Source organism: Geotrypetes seraphini, chromosome 10 (genome assembly GCF_902459505.1).
Source record: "Geotrypetes seraphini chromosome 10, aGeoSer1.1, whole genome shotgun sequence".
Classification (NCBI taxonomy): Eukaryota; Metazoa; Chordata; class Amphibia; order Gymnophiona; family Dermophiidae; genus Geotrypetes; species Geotrypetes seraphini.
The window spans coordinates 146,515,175-146,534,404 of NC_047093.1; the positions used below are offsets into that span (position 1 = coordinate 146,515,175).

A 19,230-nucleotide genomic window follows, 5' to 3' on the forward strand; every position below is an offset into this window, starting at 1 on the left:
TCTGGCAAAGTTACACGAGAAAATGGAGTAGATTCTGCGCCGTTCACAGAGGAGGGTGTTTATGAGCAACTTGAAAAACTGAAGGTGGACAAAGCGATGGGACCAGACGGGATCCATCCCAGGATACTAAGGGAGCTCAGAGAGGTTCTGGCGAGTCCTATTAAAGACTTGTTCAACAAATCTCTGGAGACGGGAGTGATTCCTGGGGATTGGAGGAGAGCGGATGTGGTCCCTATTCATAAAAGTGGTCACAGGGATGAAGCAGGAAACTACAGGCCGGTGAGCCTCACTTCAGTTGTTGGAAAAATAATGGAAGTGTTGCTGAAAGAAAGGATAGTGTATTTCCTTGAATCTAATTTGTTACAGGATCCGAGGCAACATGGCTTTACAAAAGGTAAATCGTGCCAAACGAACCTGATTGAATTTTTTGATTGGGTGACCAGAGAGCTGGATCGAGGACATATGCTAGATGTAATTTACTTGGATTTCAGCAAAGCCTTTGATACAGTTCCTCATAGGAGGCTGTTGAACAAACTTGAAGGGCTGAAGTTAGGACCCAAAGTAGTGAACTGGGTCAGAAACTGGCTGTCGGACAGACGCCAGAGGGTGGTGGTTAATGGAAGTCGCTCGAAGGAAGGAAAGGTGACTAGTGGAGTCCCTCAGGGTTCGATGCTGGGGCCAATCCTGTTCAATATGTATGTAAGTGACATTGCTGAAGGGTTAGAAGGAAAAGTGTGCCTTTTTGCAGATGATACCAAGATTTGTAACAGAGTAGACACCGAAGAGGGAGTGGAAAATATGAAAAAGGATCTGCAAAAGTTAGAGGAATGATCTAATGCCTGGCAACTAAAATTCAATGCAAAGAAATGCAGAGTAATGCATTTGGGGATTAATAATAGGAAGGAACCGTATATGCTGGGAGGAGAGAAGCTGATATGCACGGACGGGGAGAGGGACCTTGGGGTGATAGTGTCCGAAGATCTAAAGGCGAAAAAAACAGTGTGACAAGGCAGTGGCTGCTGCCAGAAGGATTCTGGGCTGTATAAAGAGAGGCGTAGTCAGTAGAAGGAAGAAGGTGTTGATGCCCCTGTACAGGTCATTGGTGAGGCCCCACTTGGAGTATTGTGTTCAGTTTTGGAGACCGTATCTGGCGAAAGACGTAAGAAGACTTGAGGCGGTCCAGAGGAGGGCGACGAAAATGATAGGAGGCTTGCGCCAGAAGACGTATGAGGAGAGACTGGAAGCCCTGAATATGTATACCCTAGAGGAAAGGAGAGATATGATTCAGACGTTCAAATACTTAAAGGGAATTAACGTAGAACAAAATCTTTTCCAGAGAAAGGAAAATGGTAAAACCAGAGGACATAATTTGAGGTTGAGGGGTGGTAGATTCAGGGGCAATGTTAGGAAATTCTACTTTACGGAGAGGGTGGTGGATGCCTGGAATGCACTCCCGAGAGAGGTGGTGGAGAGTAAAACTGTGACTGAGTTCAAAGAAGCGTGGGATGAACACAGAAGATTTAGAATCAGAAAATAATATTAAAGATTGAACTAGGCCAGTTACTGGGCAGACTTGTACGGTCTGCGTCTGTGTATGGCCGTTTGGAGGAGGATGGGCAGGGGAGGGCTTCAATGGCTGGGAGGGTGTAGATGGGCTGGAGTAAGTCTTAACAGAGATTTCGGCAGTTGGAACCCAAGCACAGTACCGGGTAAAGCTTTGGATTCTCGCCCAGAAATAGCTAAGAAGAAAAAAAAAAAAAAAAATTTAAATTGAATCAGGTTGGGCAGACTGGATGGACCATTCGGGTCTTTATCTGCCGTCATCTACTATGTTACTATGTTACTTAGCCCAACCAAAAGCACTGCTTACGTAAAACCTCTGCTGGGTGGGTGGGGTTGGGAGTAGTTTTTTATTTTGATATTGTTAGGTGCCTTTAAGTCTCTGAAGGAACCATGCGGATGACTTTTTATTGTCTGTTGTATTGTGTATTGTTGTGTGATGGAATTTTCAAGTGATAATGTATTATGATAGTTTGTATTTAATGTACGCTTGATGTATGTATTAAAATGAATAAAGATTTGGAAAAATATTTTAATAAAATAAAAATAAATATCAAAAACCTGTAAAAAAAAACCACCTCTGCCTTACTTGCTGGTCTGCTTCAAGGATCAGAAGTGCTCCCCTCCTCTCTCTTCTTGTCTTCTCCTCCCTGACTCTTCTTTAGTCCAGGTCCTGTTGTCCATATCTCTCTCTTCCCTATCCTGTCTCTGATGGCAACTGGTAACGCGGAAGGCCACCTTTGCTACCTATGTCCATCCTACCATTCTCTCTGCAAGAAGATCCCCAACCCCTATATGCCCTGTCTGTCCAAATTAGATTGTAAGTTCTATTGAGCAGGGACTCTCTATTGCTTGTCAACTGTACAACACTGTGTACACCTTTCAGCGCTATAGAAATGATAAATAGTAGTAGTAGCTGGTAATAGATGGATGGTTTCCTGCCTTGCTTCACTGCTGTCTGCTGAAGTTGAGGAGAGAAACTTGGAGGAACGAGATGAAACATTGCACCAGGAGTGCATGGTTCAAGGTTTACCCCTCTCCCTTTGCCACAGTGGTGTATTGAACATTCTTTGAGACTGGTCCCTGTCTCCATTACTGTCCAATTCCTGCGGCCTGACGACCCTCTCTGGCTTCTCTTGTAGAGTGTTACGGGATTTGGCCGGCAAATGATTGAGAAAACCAAACAGCTGGTGGAGACCAAGTACACCCTCGCCAATGGGTTCAAAGCCGATGCCAAGGTACCGGACAGAGCAACACTCCTGATGGGCACTTTAGCTAGTGGATTCAGAGCTGATGCCTGATAACAGATAAGAGTAGAGGTAGATTATAGGGATGGGATTAGAGGTAAGTTACAAAATTAATCAGGGACCACTGTTCAGGCACTAGGCCTGATGGGCTGCCGCGGGAGTGGACCGCTGAGCAAGATGGACCTCTGGTCTGACTCAGTGGGGGCAATTTCTTATGTTCTTATGCCTGGCTGCTGTTGATGGCCATCTCTTGCACTTGTTGCTGGGGGAGGGGCAATTTCCAGACAACCTCTCTCCTCAGAGTGGCTCTTCTGCTGTATCTACTGGCCCAAGAGTTCTTTCCAAATTTAATTTAACACTTTGCTGCCCTTTCCAAACTCTGATTGGTTATGGTGCCAGGAGAAGTGACTTTAAGAGGTTGTATGCGATATTTAGGTATCAGAAGGGTGTGGTATAAAAACTTCACAAATATAGAGATTTAAACTTTCATTAAGTTTAAAACACCCAACCCAAAGCACACCTCAGCAACCCCTCATCAGTCATACTGACCCCAACACCACAATCAAGATCAGAGTTTAAACCCCCCCCCCCCCCATTACAGCTAAAGCCACAATCACAACATACTCTGGTTATGAAGTCTCTTCCTTTTCTCTCTCCGGGGCACTGAACAGGTCATTTACGGTGACACAGATTCAGTGATGTGTAAAATGGGGGTGCAGTCGGTAGCAGAAGCTATGGAGATTGGACAAGAGGCAGCAGAGTGGGTGTCCAGCCATTTCACACCCCCCATCAAGCTGGAGTTTGAGAAGGTGAGATCTTTTCACAGCAAATGTCCATTTTCTCATGTTGTTAGCACTCTGACCCTTCCTTTTAGGTGTGCACCCCTCATCTACTGGTTAATGAGACGTGTGAGGCCCTTTCCATGCAGGTGTATTTTCCGTATCTGCCGATGAATAAGAAATGCTCTGCCCTTTCCCTGCAGGTGTATTTTCCTTATCTACTGATTAATAAGAAGCGGTATGCTGGTCTGTACTTCTCCTCCAGCTCCCATACCCATGACAAAATGGACTGTAAGGGCATCGAGACCGTTCGCAGAGACAATTGCCCCCTGGTGGCCAATCTCATTAACACCTGCCTACAGAAGATTCTCATTGACAGGTAATGTCGCTCAGGTGAGAGGATGTCGGGCTTTCATTTAGGATTTTGACCGGAAGTTTGCAAGCTCATGCGTCCTTTCTCTCATGTTCCTATCTGTGGCATGTGGGATGGGCTCTGGTTGTGTCTTAGTTCCTCCTTCTCCTCATTCACAAAGGCCTGGGCTTCCCGAAGCAAAGGGTGGATTTTGTTGATGTTGAGGGTGTCCTCGCATATACTCTAATTTCCTAGACTCAGAATGGAAATGAAATTCATAGAAAAGCAGATTAATACGTGACACCAAATAAATACCAACAAGGTTTACTCCTTCAGGAGTGGGATCAGCATGTCGATTCCCATTAGCAAAATTCACACCAATTCTATTCTATTACGCTAAGCTAAAGCTACAGAGTGGATTATGATAAGTTAGCCTTCTAATTTAGAAGAGACGTTACAAAAATCAAACATTACACAATAGTAATTTAGAAACAGGTAAGTTTTTAGAGCTTTTCTAAACTAAATATAGGAAGGAATTTGCCAGATTCAAATAAGAACATAAGAAATGCCTCTGCTGGGTCAGACCCGAGGTCCATCGAGCCCAGCAGTCCGCTCACGCGGTGGCCCAACAGGTCCAGGACCTGTGCAGTAATCTTCTATCTATACCCCTCTATCCCCTTTTCCAGTAGGAATTTGTATACAGTATTCCCCTCCTGCTCCTTTATTCAACGGCTCTATATCCATGCATCTGCATCTTCCTCTTTCATACTTTTTACATTTACACTGTGCCAGCCCTTAACGATCGTGCTCTGTCGGTCCTAGCCACGATCAAATTCCCTCACAGTTTAGGTTGCCTCGAGCTCCAATCTTGGTTTCTTCCTGGCATTGTTAACATAATTTGTGTAATGCTACTAGACATACATGACGCTGTGCAGAAATATGAGCGAGACCCATGGAGCTTAAAGTTAGGATGAACAGACGCAAGCCAAATACAAATTTGTAAGTAAAAATTGTGAGGAGGCAATTGGAAAGAAGTAGGAAGTCAGGTTAACTCAGGAAGAGGCATATTTAACCGAGAAATGGGCAAGGAGTAAAAAGCCTGTTTAAACTCTATTTAACAAAAAAGATCTTCTCAAAATGTGTTCTCTAATTGGTTAAAGGTGGAGAAATCAGGCTGTGTTAAATGCAGAATCTCATCTCTTCTCTTTCCCTCTCTGTGCCATGAACAATTTTATGTAAAGAAAGAGGGGTGAGTGGCTGAGGGGTTGCACTAGAGGGTTACTAGCTCTGATAAGGAAGGGTTGTAGGACTTTTTAACCCATGATGAGGAACCAGAGATGAGGGGGAGGCTTCTATACAAATTATTAAATATATTTCTAGGAACTTGTAGGAACATAGATACCTAGAAAATGGTTAAAATTAGGGAAAAATACAGAGGAGGAAGGGTGCAGAAGGGTGACCTCTCTCTCTTTTTGGATGGGTTTGAATTTGGTAAGAGGGAAAGCATGGCAGACACACTTTCAGGACGAATGGAGGAACTGGGTGTAGCAGGCTGGGACGGCAGAGATGGGCAGAGTTTGGGACCAGAGGAGCCTGAAGAGAAAGCGGAGGAGGGAGCGAGCAACAAAGTGAATCCGTAGAAATTGCAAAGGGGAGCAAAACAGTGGTACCGGTGCAGCAATGGAGGCAGCATCCACCAGCATCCAGTCGTTGGTTTGACCCCTTCATACTTTATCTGGGTTATACTACCAGGCCCACACGCAGAATCCACATATTTACCCACCCAACAATAAAGGCCTGCCGTTACAATAGATTCCTGGACAGAACTCTAGCTTTCCAGGCAGGCAAACTGAACGATTGGCTGGGAAACATTATCACCCACTCCTCATCCTATTTTAGTTTTAGAAAATTAGTAAAAACGAAACTGTTCAGCCGATTTGTTACCTAAGAATTTGTCCGTTCATCATCTCTCCTATTCTGTACTCTGATATTCATTGCTTCTGCATTGTAACCTTGTCGCTGATTGTCCAGCTTTTTCTCACTGTATTTGCATTCTTTGTACTTGTAGTCATTGATTCTTCATTGTAACTATGTCGCTAATTGTCCAGCTCTTCTTACTGTAAACCGCCTAGAACTTCCATGGCTTTGGCGGTATATAGGAAATAAAATTACTATTATTATTATTATCTTCTTTTCTGACATTTAGTTCCCTCTACTCCCATCCCCCACAATTCTTGAAACAATGACTTTTCTGTACCTGCTTCTCCTCTGGGGGGGGGGGGGACATTTTGACACTCGTAAGCCTTTCACAGTGGAACAGATTTTGGGTCTGACACACAGAGCGGCCTGCACATGGGTACAGGGCTTGCCAAATTCCTTTCCTGGAGTCACTAAAGAGAAGATGATCCTTCACTGGGGCCTTAAGCAAGCGGGCCGTATAATTGGGTGATGGATAGCGATATTAGATAAACGTAAAATCCAATTAACCAACCATTTTGACCGCAAGTAAAATTGTGTTGCTTTAGTTTAGTTCAGTTTATTTGATAAACCGCCAGTATTAACAGATGTTGAATCTAAGTGGTTTACAATTTAAAAGCGAGGGAAGTGGCTATAAAAACAATGAAAAAAAAATTAACACTTTTTTGTTTCAGAGACCCCCTGGGCGCTGTGGAACACGCCAAGGACGTGATATCGGATCTGCTCTGCAATCGTATTGATATCTCTCAGCTGGTGATCACGAAGGAACTGACGAGGACAGCGGACGAGTATGCAGGGAAACAGGCCCATGTGGAGCTGGCTGAGAGGTAGGGGCTGGGGCTGGAGCTGGCGTGCAGCAGGAGTACAGAGCTAGGACCCGGTGTACGAATGCAAGGAGACTGGAACCAGCACCGGAGAGAAGGGGGGACGGGACATGTTAATGCTCTCTCTTAGGCTGTGTGTTCCTGACTGGGCTGATAGAGCTCTTCTTTTGGATGAGGGTCAGTAAGCCCTCTCATAGGCTGGCAGGTCTGCTGCAATGTTGCGGCCAGTGAACTGTGACTGAGAGGAAGACCAGAAATAGCTTGTCCCACCCAGAGGCAGCAGCTGGAGATAAACTCTGCCTCCGTTTCCTTTCCCCCCCTCAGCACTTTTTCCACTCGCTGCCATTGCTGTCTATGCTCACTGGGGCCTTTTCTCATGATACCCTGGGGTCCGAGGTAGTACGCCACTCTGCTCCCCTATGCTGAAATTACATTTGAGCAGAGGACTGAGTTGTCCACAGCCAGATAATCCAAAATCACTGGTTTCAAAGCTTTAGAGAGTGACAGTTGCATGTCAGCATTTCCAGCTGTGCTGCCCTGCTGACTCATGAGGGAAAAGGCACAGACTTACCTGGGCAGGGGCACAGGTTGAGATGCCATAGGAACAGAAAATGAGAAAATATCTATTGAAATGAACCATACATTTTAGGTGGGCTCAATCACAAGCTCAAGCTGCACAGCTGGACCCTGTTTCACACTGCTCTAATGGCTTTGTGTATCGGAGAACTGCTGAAGTATGAAATTGTGGCACAGATGTGTATATTCTGTAGGGAGGGAGATGTACCAGCGTATGTACAACTCACATGTAGCGTCATACAGCTCATGCACATGGTGTTACTGATACAGGGCACTTTTGTAGGTCCCTGGAGGACTTGTGCTAAGGGAGTCCCTTCTCATCTGGTCAGACCTTTTCTGTCTCACTTTCATTTGGGATGCTTTCTTTCTCCCTCTTTCACACTTCCTTCACTTTTTTCCTTCCAGGATGCGAAAGCGGGACCCAGGAAGTGCTCCCAACCTGGGCGACCGTGTTCCCTATGTGATCATTGGAGCCGCCAAGGGTGTTGCGGCGTACATGAAATCGGAGGTAAGCGATGCGCCTACCCTCCCTCCTTCTTCAGACTCTCTCTTTCTCTCTGGCGTTCTCCCTTTCAATTCCTCTCTTCTTTCCTAAACTCACATTCTCTTCCCCTCGTTCCTCTCTGTCTCTTATCTTCTCGTTCTTCAGCGTGTCCTGGCTTAAATGAAAGTTCCACCCTCCCACCCTTCCACCATCCAGGCTCCCCAGTGAGCAGCTGTGAATTCCTCAGTAAGAGGAATGTATGCATGTATGTATGTTTGTTATTATGGACTGTCATGAAGCTGAGCAATTGGGCTTTCAGTCCCCTGACACCTTTGGTTTGTCCCATTTGTTCTTGTTTTATGCAGCCCGAATGCCAAATTGGAAGGAGCTAAGGGAGAGCAATGCACCCTATCATTGCGCCAGCTGAGGAAGGGGCAGTGTGGCGCAGTGGTTAAAGCTACAGCCTCGGCACCCTGAGGTTGTGGGTTCAAGCCCATGCTGCTCCTTGTGATCCTGGGCAAGTCAGTTAATCCCCCCATTTTCCCAGGTACATTAGATAGATTGTGAGCCCAGACAGGGAAAAATGCTTGAGTACCTGAATAAATTAATGTAAACTGTTCTGAGCTCCTCAGAAAACTGAATAAATAAATAAATTGTGCTGGGGTGGGAGGGTAGTGAGTGGGCGTGGTAGACCCTTCCACTGTGCTTCGAGGGGGGGGGTATATTGAGCAGGCATGGCAGACCCTTCCACTGTGCTTCGAGGGGGGGGGTATAGTGAGCAGACTTGGTAGACCCTTCCATTGTGCTTTGGGGAGCATGGAGGATTAATAAAGCTCCTCCACTGCACTTTGGAGGGTAAGGGTAATGTATTGTACAGCTATATTGGGTGAGTGGGAGTTGTGGGCCCTTCCACTACACTGGGGGAGAGACATGGAGGTCTGATGAGCTCTTCCACCGTGCTTGGACGGGTGAAATTGGTGGGGGCCCCTTCTGCTTCACCATTGGTAGGAGAGTGTGTGTCTAATTACAGTGCTATGGGGAATGAGAGGAGAGTGGTGTCTGGGCAGCATTCAATGAAGGGGTCCTACAGCTGGAGTGTAAGGGCCTGGCCCATCTCTCACTTCTGCTATTTCTCTTTTGAGAGAAAGTTATTCTCACCAGTGAGAGCAGTCGCTGCAGACATTACAGGGCGTCTGCATGAGTCGGGCTGCTGAGACCCTGCACTAGACAGAGTGGAAAACGGAGATCTTTGCGGTGTCAGCAATTGTGCCTGCACTATTTGGAGGTGTTTCTGGTGGGTGGGGAGAGCGTGGGTGATGAAATAGTGCAAATAAGATCTATGCGCAGTGGATACTTTACTCGGAAAGCAGGTGTGGATCACAGTGCCTGGAAGTAAAAACGTATCCATGTAAAATTCAGAAAAGCTAAAAAAATTAAAAGAAAGAGCACTATTGGAAGAAAGAAAACTACATGTAAGAAAAAAGTAGGGTAAACTTTTCCCTGTCGAGAGTCCCTGGGTTTTTCTAAATATGTGGCTGGAGGTGTTAAAGAGGGGAGACGCTGGGGGGGAGGGGGGAATGTGAGAGAGAAGGATTGGGAGGTGTGATTCAGAAAGACAGTTATATGGGCTCTTGGATACCCCTTTGATCCTGGAACCTTGCCCTCCTTTCCTGCCCTGGCTTCTGAACCTCACCCGAAACCCCTTTTTGCCCACAGGGGGAACACAGCCACTCTCTCTTGAAGGCTTCTTGTACTGTGCTCTCCCATAGCCTTCCTGCACTATCCCCAACTTCTGTCTTCTCTCCTTAGTCTTGTCTTCCTGCTCCTAAAAGCACCTGTTAACTCTCTCGCTTCTCCCACCTCACTTCAGCAGACCAAACCATTCAAAAGGGGGGAAAAAATGGCAGAGGAAGAGAAGAAAAGTAAGGATGCGTAACCCTGAAACCCCTCCAATACCCACATAGCACACGATCCTGTCCGTTTCCAGTAGGCTCAAATCCGGCAGACTGGATGCCCTATAACAGGGGTTCTGTACAGACAGCAGGAGAACGCCCCTTCCCCTCTGTGTTGAAAAACAGCAGCTATGATATTGACTGAGAAATAGAGGGACCTGGGGTTAGCTTGGGAATACCCATGCATGCTCAGGGGGGCCTTGCAAAGGCTTGCCTGCAGTGCCCCAGAGAGCCATCAGTGTCTCTGCCACCTATGGTCAGCAACCCAGCCCGGTTCCCATCCATAGTTTTCTCTTTGACCCATCTCGGGTCCTTTCACCCTCTGTTCATACTCAAAACAAGTTCTCGTGTTACAGGGCTGTGCAACATGTGCACCCAGCATGCATAGAAGCTAAATTGATTTTCCCACCCTTCGAGAATTATCTTACTTAAGATTGCAATTCAAATCCAAATTTCTCGGCCATTGACAAAATATTGCAGTGAATGATCATCAGTTTTTCTCTTCTTCTTTTCTTTTTCTTCTTTATGGCACATCAAGAGGGGTGGGTAATGGAAATAATATTACATAATAAGTTATAATATGTTATATAATGTGTATATTGTGATTGGAAAGCAGTTAAAGGGTGGGTGGTGGGGGAGGGGGTAAAAATATTATTAGAATTTTATGTAGTAGATATAAAAGTGATATTGTGTAATAATTTGTTGTACCGTATTTTCGCGGATATAACGCGCGCGTTATACGCGATTTTACCTACCGCGCATACCCCTCGCGCGTTATATGCCTGAGCGCGGTATAGAAAAGTTTTTAAACATAGTTCCCACCCCGCCCGACGCCCGATTCACCCCCCCAGCAGGACCGCTCGCACCCCCACCCCGAACGACCGCTCGCACGCGCTCCCACCGGCACCCGCATCCACGATCGGAGCAAGAGGGAGCCCAAGCCCTCTTGCCCGGCCGACTCCCCGACGTCCGATACATCCCCCCCCCGAAGGACCGCCGACTTCCCGACAATATCGGGCCAGGAGGGAGCCCAAACCCTCCTGGCCACGGCGACCCCCTACCCCCACCCCGCACTACATTACGGGCAGGAGGGATCCCAGGCCCTCCTGCCCTCGACGCAAACCCCCCTCCCTCCAACGACCGCCCCCCCCCCAAGAACCTCCGCCCGCCCCCCCAGCCGACCCGCGACCCCCCTGGCCGACCCCCACCCCCCTTCCCCGTACCTTTGGAAGTTGGCCGGACAGACGGGAGCCAAACCCGCCTGTCCGGCAGGCAGCCAACGAAGGAATGAGGCCGGATTGGCCCATCCGTCCTAAAGCTCCGCCTACTGGTGGGGCCTAAGGCGCGTGGGCCAATCAGAATAGGCCCTGGAGCCTTAGGTCCCACCTGGGGGCGCGGCCTGAGACACATGGTCGGGTTTGGCCCATGTGCCTCAGGCCGCGCCCCCAGGTGGGACCTAAGGCTCCAGGGCCTATTCTGATTGGCCCACGCGCCTTAGGCCCCACCAGTAGGCGGAGCTTTAGGACGGATGGGCCAATCCGGCCTCATTCCTTCGTTGGCTGCCTGCCGGACAGGCGGGTTTGGCTCCCGTCTGTCCGGCCAACTTCCAAAGGTACGGGGAAGGGGGGTGGGGGGGTCGTGGGGGTCGGCCAGGGGGGTCGCGGGTCGGCTGGGGGACGGGCGGGGGCGCTTGGGGGGGGGCGGGGGGGGGGGGGGGGGGTTTGCGTCGAGGGCAGGAGGGCCTGGGATCCCTCCTGCCCGTAATGTGGTGCGGGGTGGGGTTAGGGGGTCGCCGTGGCCAGGAGGGTTTGGGCTCCCTCCTGGCCCGATATTGTTGGGGAGTCGGCGGTCCTTCGGGGTGAGGGTGCGAGTGGTCCTGCCGGGGGGGGGGGATGTATCGGACGTCGGGGGGGGGCATCAGGCTTTCAGGATGGGGACAGACCTTCAAGGGGGGACAGGACTTCAAGGGGGGACAGTGCACGGAAGTCAGGGGGGGTGAACGGAGAGTCGGGACAGCGCACGGAAAGTCAGGGCGGGCGAAAGGAGCGTCGGGCATCATGCGCGTTATATGCCTGAGCGCGGTATAGAAAAGTTTTGGTACATATCATCGTGATTTCTGCGCGCTATACCCCTGTGCGCGTTTTACACAGGTGCGCGTTATATCCGCGAAAATACGGTAATTTAAAACTTTGTGCACTTGATGTAAAATATGAAAATGAATAAAGAATATGAAAAAAAAATATCCAAATATCTCTGTTTAAATAATCTTAACTTCATACTTCTACGTTATGTGGATAATATTCTTTTTTTAAAAAAAAAATCTTTATTCATTTTCAAAAATTACAAGTGTATAACAATCATTCATAAATATCTTAATTAATCAGTTGACATTCTTATTTGTAACATTCCAAATAAATAATTATATAAGAAGCCCACCCCTCCCACCCATATACTAATAAATAACAATTATCAATTATTATCCTTCATAATCCCACCCCCCCCTTATCTTGTCCAATATTTAGGTGTTTAAGATGTCTGATCATCAGAATAAATCGTCAATGGCCCCCAAATCTTTTTAAACTTATTATAATTGCCTTGTTGTAGAGCAAATACCCTTTCCATTTTATAAATATGACACACTGAATTCCACCAAAAAGTATAATTCAGTTTAGTATAATCTTTCCAATTCCCTGTAATCTGCTGAATGGCAACCCCTGTTAATATTAATAAAAGTTTATTCGCTGAAATTTGGCTTTTAAATAATAATATTCAAAGCCAGTTATCAATCTGGTTTATAAAGACGCATAAATACCGGTACAGTGTCCCACCCTGTTTGTGGTTGTGTTGTTCTTGCGGGTGTTGCGCGTGCATTGTTTGCTTGTCTATGGGTTCTAGTATTTTTCTAGGGCTGGGGAGATCAAAGAGCAGATGCTGTGGCTCGGCTGACGAGCTGTGGGGACGTTTTGCTGCAGGGGTCTCTCCTTTGCATTTTCCAACAGCAGTCATGTATATTAGTTGTTACTCCTGTTCGGAGTCTTGTTTTTCTGTTTATAGTTGTTTTTTTTGCACATCTTCCCATTCAAATTATACAAACTCCTAGGCATTATGAGGGGTTGGGTCTCATGAATGTTAGATATCTGACTGTGGCTTGTACAATGAGGCATATTACTGATTGGTATAGGAATGCACAGGACTTTACCATTACCTCTGTTGAATTGTCCTTGATGGGCCCTTGGCATTTTAGTTGTTACTTGCATGTGATGGGACTCTTTCTGCCTCCTATACTTTGGAGTTCTGGTATTTTGCCTGCGGCGGTTTCCACATGGCACTGGCTTTACAGGAGGCAAGGCTTCTCATCACGGGTAACCCCGTATCTTGCTATCTGTGGGAATCCAGCTTTCTTGTCGGGTAAGGCAGAGTCTATGTTTCATCGCTGGAAAGCTAAAGGCATATATTAATTGTTTCATGTGCTTACTGAGGAAGGCAAACTGAAGTCTTTTGGTAGTCTTCGGGAGGAGTACTCCCTGACTCAGAGCGACCTATTTTCTTATCTTCAACTTTAACATGTTCAAAGCCTCCCGTGGGAGGACTTGACCGAGGATGTCCAAGATGAATTGGCCACTTGCTACACCTTGAGGGTGCAGCTCCAAGTTCCATTGCGGTTTCATCATCGTTATCTCCAGGATTCTACCACTGAACTTTATTACCCTAAGTACGCTGAGGCCTGGACTGTAGATCTGCATATCAACTTGTCCCATCAGAACTACAAAATATTCGTGTTGGCCTATTCTACCTTCTCTGATAATGTACTGCATTGGGAACAACATTACAAATTTGCGCTCCGTCTCTACATCTCGCCTAAACGGGCTTTGTATATGGGCATGTCCACTGATGATGCTTGTCCCAAGTGTGAACATAAGAATTGTCACTGCTGGGTCAGACCAGTGGTCCATTGTGCCCAGCAGTCCGCTCTCGCGGCGGCCCCTAGGTCAAAGACCAGTGCACTAACTGAGACCAGCCCTACCTGCGTACGTTCCGGTTCAGCAGGAACTTGTCTAACTTTGTCTTGAATTCCTGGAGGGTGTTTTCCCCTGTAACAGCCTCTGGAAAAGTGTTCAGTTTTCCACCATTCTCTGGGTGAAGAAGAACTTCCTTACGTTTGTATGGAATTTATCCCCTTTTAACTTTAGAGAGTGCCCTCTCGTTCTTCCTACCTTGGAGAGGGTGAACAACCTGTCTTTGTCTACTAAGTCTATTCCCTTCATTATCTTGAATGTTTCTATCATGTCTCCTCTCAAGGGAGAAGAGGCCCAGATTCTGTAATCTTTCGCTGTACGGCAACTCCTCCAGCCCCTTAACCATTTTAGTCGCTATTCTCTGGACCCTTTCATGTACGGCGACCAATGCTGGACGCAGTATTCCAGGTGAGGGAGTACCATGGCCCAGTAGAGCGGCATTATAACCTTCTCCAATCTTTTCGTGATCCCTTCTTTAATCATTCCTAGCATTCTGTTCGCCCTTTTCGCCGCCACTATGCATTGTGCAGACGGCTTCATCGACTTGTTGACCAGTACTCCCAAGTCTCTTTCCTGGGGGGTCTCTCCAAGTACCACCACGGACATCCTGTATTCGTGTATAAGATTTTTGTTACCGACATGCATCACCTTACACGTATCGACATTGAACTAGAGAGCTGCACGGGAACGGGGACGACGGGAATCCCGCGGGACCCGCGGGCATCCCGCGGGTTCCCCCTTTGGGCCACTGGGATCCCGTGGGGACGCCCCCTAGGGTCGCGGGGATCCCGTGGGGACGCCCCCTAGGGTCGCGGGGATCCCGTGGGGACGCCCCCGAGGGTCGCGGGGTTCCTGCGGGGCTGGATGTACTCAGTCGCGCGGCTCTTCTCCCTACCTTCTCTGCTTGCAGCACAGAGCCGAACGGAAGTCTTCCCGACGTCAGCGCTGACGTCGGAGGGGAGGGAGGGCTTAAACAAAGCTGGATGTACTCAGTCGCGCGGCTCTTCTCCCTACCTTCTCTGGTTGCAGCACAGAGCCAACGGAAGTCTTCCCGACGTCAGCGCCGACGTCGGAGGGGAGGGAGGGCTTAAACAAAGCCCTCCCTCCCTCCGACGTCAGCGCTGACGTCGGGAAGACTTCCGTTTGGCTCTGTGCTGCAGGCAGTGCTGGTAAGGAGGAGAGTAGCCTCGCGGTTCGAGTGGCTACCAAGGGAGGGGGCGGTCCGCCCCGCCACACCCCGCCCCGCCCCGCCCCGGTTGCAGCACAGCCGGCCAGGTCCCCTTACTTTTGTGGCACTTCCCCGACCGACCGACAACAGCCCCGGTCCGACAATCCTCCCTGCCCTGTAGCCGCGAATCTAAATTATCTTCTTACAGCAGCTGTAATAAGGTAATTTAGATTCGCAGTTAAGGGCAGGGAGGTTTGTCGGACCGGGGCTGTTGTCAGTCGGTCGGGGAAGTGCCACAAAAGTAAGGGGACCTGGCCGGCTGTACTGCACCCGGGGCGGTAGAGAAGGAGTGGGGAGAAGGACGCTGAAAGGCCATGGGGAAGACGGAAGGAGGGGGGGAAGGACTCTGAAAGCACATGGGGAATACAAAGGGGTGGAGAAGGACGCTGAAAGGCCATGAGAAGGGCGGGGGGGGGAAGGACTCTGAAAGCACTTGTGGAAGACAGAGGGGGGAGAAGGATGCTGAAAGCACATGGGGAAGACAAAGGGGTGGAGAAGGACGCTGAAAGGACATGGGGAAGACAAAGGGGTGGAGAAGGACGCTGAAAGGCCATGGGAAGGGCGGGGGGGGGGGAGAAGGACTCTGAAAGCACTTGTGGAAGACAGAGGGGGGAGAAGGATGCTGAAAGCACATGGGGAAGACAAAGGGGTGGAGAAGGATGCTGAAAGGACATGGGGAAGACGGGGGGGGGGGTGGAGAAGGACGCTGAAAGGCCATGGGGAAGACAGAGAGGGAGAAGGACGCTGAAAGGACATGGGGAAGCAGAGGGGGGAGAAGGACACTGAAAGCACATGTGGAAGACAGAGGGGGGAGAAGGACGCTGACAGGACATGGGGAAGATGGGGGGGAGAAGGACGCTGAAAGGAAATGGGGAAGAGAGAGTAGGGAGAAGACACTGGCAGGGAAGAAGACAGATGCCAGACTATGGGGGAGCAGAGAGAAGAAGATGGGTGCCAGACCAATTTGGAAGGGGGAAGAAAGGGAGAGGCACAGTAACAGAGCAAATGGAAGATGCAGAAGGAAGAGAGACAGTGGATGGAAGGAATTGAATGAGAACATGAGGAAAGCAGAAACCAGACAACAAAGGTAGGAAAAGAATTATATTTCTTTTTTTTTATTTTGCTTCAGGATAAAGTAGTATATTAGTTGTGTTGATAAAAATTTATAAACATTAGAGGCTCTGGTAGAAACCCATTTGCAAAGTATGTATTCTTCCCAATTAATATTTTCAAATTAATAAAGTCTTTTTGCTTATTTGTAAATGGGTTTCTACCAGAGCCTTTAATTCAGTAGCATAATTAAATGAAATAACTATTTCTGAAGTTTATATGGACGGGCGGGGACGGAGGGGATTCCTCGCGGGGACGGGTGGGGACGGAGGGGATTCCTCGCGGGGACGGGTGGGGACGGAGGGATTCCTCACGGGGACGGGTGGGGACGGGTGGGACTTTGGCGGGGACGGGTGGGGACGGGTGGGACTTTGGCGGGGACGGGTGGGGACGGGTGGGATTTCTGTCCCCGCGCAACTCTCTACATTGAACCTCATTTGCCATGTTGCGGCCCATTTCTCGAGCGTGTTTATGTCACGTTGCAGATCTTTGCAATCCTCCTGCATTTTCACTACTCTGAATAACTTAGTATTGTCTGCAAATTTAATCACCTCACTCATCATGCCAATTTCCAGATCGTTTATAAATATGTTGAAGAGCACAGGCCCAAGCACCGAACCCTGCGGCACTCCACTGGTGACGCTTTTCTAGTCCGAGTATTGTACATTTACTTCCACTCTCTGGTTCCTATCTGCCAGCCAGTTTTTAATCCACGTGAGTATTTTACCCTCGATTCCATGGCTCGCAATTTTACTTGCCTCTTTGGGACATATGTTTTAGCTTTGCCCCTTTGTCTTGGCTTTTTGAAAGACTCTTCATGCTTATATACCGTCTCTATGGACCTGTGGCATTAAGTTGGATGCTCTTCTGTTATTTCATCTGTATTCGTTGCAGACTCCCGTACCAAAAGGGTTTCACAGATTTCTGTGGAAAGCCTTACATATGGGGAAAAAGTCATCTTGCTTAACTGGCTTAGTGGGAGCCTTATCTTACTGAATGGAGCATTCAAATGGTCACTTTGCTTAAACTGGAGCAGACCCAGATCCAAGATCTGACCTCTTTACAGGGGTGATACTTTAAGAGAACTTGGAGTGTCTTTTGGAATTCTTTGACTCCACGGGTACGGCGTTGTCTTTTGAACATGTAACTTGTATGCTTCCTTTCATTCTGTAGATGTATATTGCATTCTGTTGTTGTGGGGCAGGGAGGGGTGGAGAGGGGATGGGATTGGTTGTATTTGTTCATTTTGATGTGATGTGCATTGTTTTTCTCAATAATAAAAAGATTATTCTCATGGTTGGCTATTCGGCAGACTGAAGGAGTTAGGGAGAGTCACCTATTATGTACTATTCCAAAGTTTTGTCTCAGTCTCCACCTGCTGGTCATGATGAGATATTACTCCATCAATAAGCTGACGACGTACTGGTCTGGAAGGTTTAAAAGAAAGAAAATTAACAGGTAAGAACCTAATTTCTCCTTACTTAAATGACATGGGTATAAAACACTTCACATAGGTCTCCTGTTTTGACTAAAAGTACAATAGAAAAGAGCAGAGTGAGGCTGGTCTTCAAACCCCACTTTAATAGAATAAGAACCATTCATAAAACAGTCCAGTCAATCATAAGAACGTCTTGCGAATCATGGACTCGACATGGTCCGTGTTTCAGCTAAATCGCCTGCATCAGGAGTTCCAAAAAGTATGCAACAAACCAACAATGAAAATCAACTCCTTGAGGATATAAGGTTAAGAGCAGATAGCGTAGCTGGTTTTAAGAAAGGTTTGGACAAATTCCTAGAGGAAAAGTCCATAGTCTGTTATTGAGAAAGACATGGAATGTTGCTAGTCTTTATTCTCTGGGATTGTGGAATCTTTTTATTCTTTGAGATTCTGAATGGAATTTTGCTACTGCTTGGGTTTTGACCAGGTACTAGGGACCTGGATTGGCTTGATGATTGGTCTGACCCAGTAAGGCTAGTCTTATAGAAACATAGAAACATAGAAATAGATGGCAGATAAGGGCCCACGGCCCATCTAGTCTGCCCACCTTAATGTCCCTCCCCTACCTTTGCCCTGTGAATAGATCCCATGTGCCGATCCCATTTGGCCTTAAAATCAGGCACGCTGCTGGCCTCAATCACCTGTAGTGGAAGACTATTCCAGCTGGCCTCAATCACCTGTAGTGGAAGACTATTCCAGCGATCAACCACTCTTTCAGTGAAAAAGAATTTCCTGGTGTCACCTCGTAGTTTCCCGCCCCTGATTTTCAACGGATGCCCTCTTGTTGTCGTGGGACCCTTGAAAAAGAAGATATCTTCCTCCGCCTCGATGCGGCCCGTAAGATACTTGAATGTCTCGATCATGTCCCCCCTCTCTCTGCGCTCCTCGAGCGAGTATAGCTGTAATTTGTCAAGCCGTTTTTCGTATGATAGATCCTTGAGTCCCGAGACCATCCGGGTGGCCATTCTTTGCACCGACTCCAGTCTCAGCAAATCCTTGCAATAATGCGGCCTCCAGAATTGCACACAGTATTCCAGGTGGGGCCTCACCATGGATCTATACAATGGCATAATGACTTCCGCCTTACGACTGACGAAACCCCTTCATATGCAGCCCATGATTTGTCTTGCCTTGGACGAAGCCTGCTCCACTTGATTGGCAGACTTCATGTCCTCACTGACGATTCTAAGGAAACCGCAAAACACAGTAATCCTTCCAGGTTCCGAAGAGCTCTGTGTTTTGCGGTTTCCTTAACCTTGTTTCCTCAAGGATTTGATTTTCATTGTTGGTTTGATGCTTACCTTTTGGGACTCCTGATGCAGGCGATTTAGCTGAAACATAGACCGTGTCAAGTCCATGATTCGCAAGTTGTTCTTATGATTGACAGGACTGTTTTATGCACTGTTCTTCTTATTTATTGCTATTAAAGTGGGGTTTGAAGACCAGGCTCACTTTGCTCTTTTCTATTGGATTTGCTGTTATTCGTGCAGAGGTGACTGTCTCTATTTGTAGTTGACTGCCATGCAGTCCCTGCTTTAACCCGTGTGAGCGGAGGCATCCCTGGGGTTGAAGGCAGTTAACTGAGGCTGAGTCCTGGGGTTGAGATTTTCAAAAGTAAATTTTTTTA

General features: G+C 47.8%; 1 protein-coding gene across 4 annotated transcripts in view; it reads left to right on the forward strand.

Moving 5' to 3' along the window:
* Positions 1-19,230, forward strand: part of POLD1 (DNA polymerase delta 1, catalytic subunit) — a 115,220-nt gene that overhangs the window by 81,901 nt on the left and 14,089 nt on the right. For all 4 annotated transcript variants that reach the window (XM_033961915.1, XM_033961913.1, XM_033961916.1 and 1 more), the window contains 5 exons: positions 2,703-2,798; positions 3,479-3,616; positions 3,790-3,965; positions 6,590-6,742; positions 7,721-7,823. In XM_033961915.1, the coding sequence (XP_033817806.1) occupies positions 2,703-2,798; positions 3,479-3,616; positions 3,790-3,965; positions 6,590-6,742; positions 7,721-7,823 (666 nt within the window). The remainder of the gene's footprint in view (positions 1-2,702; positions 2,799-3,478; positions 3,617-3,789; positions 3,966-6,589; positions 6,743-7,720; positions 7,824-19,230) is intronic.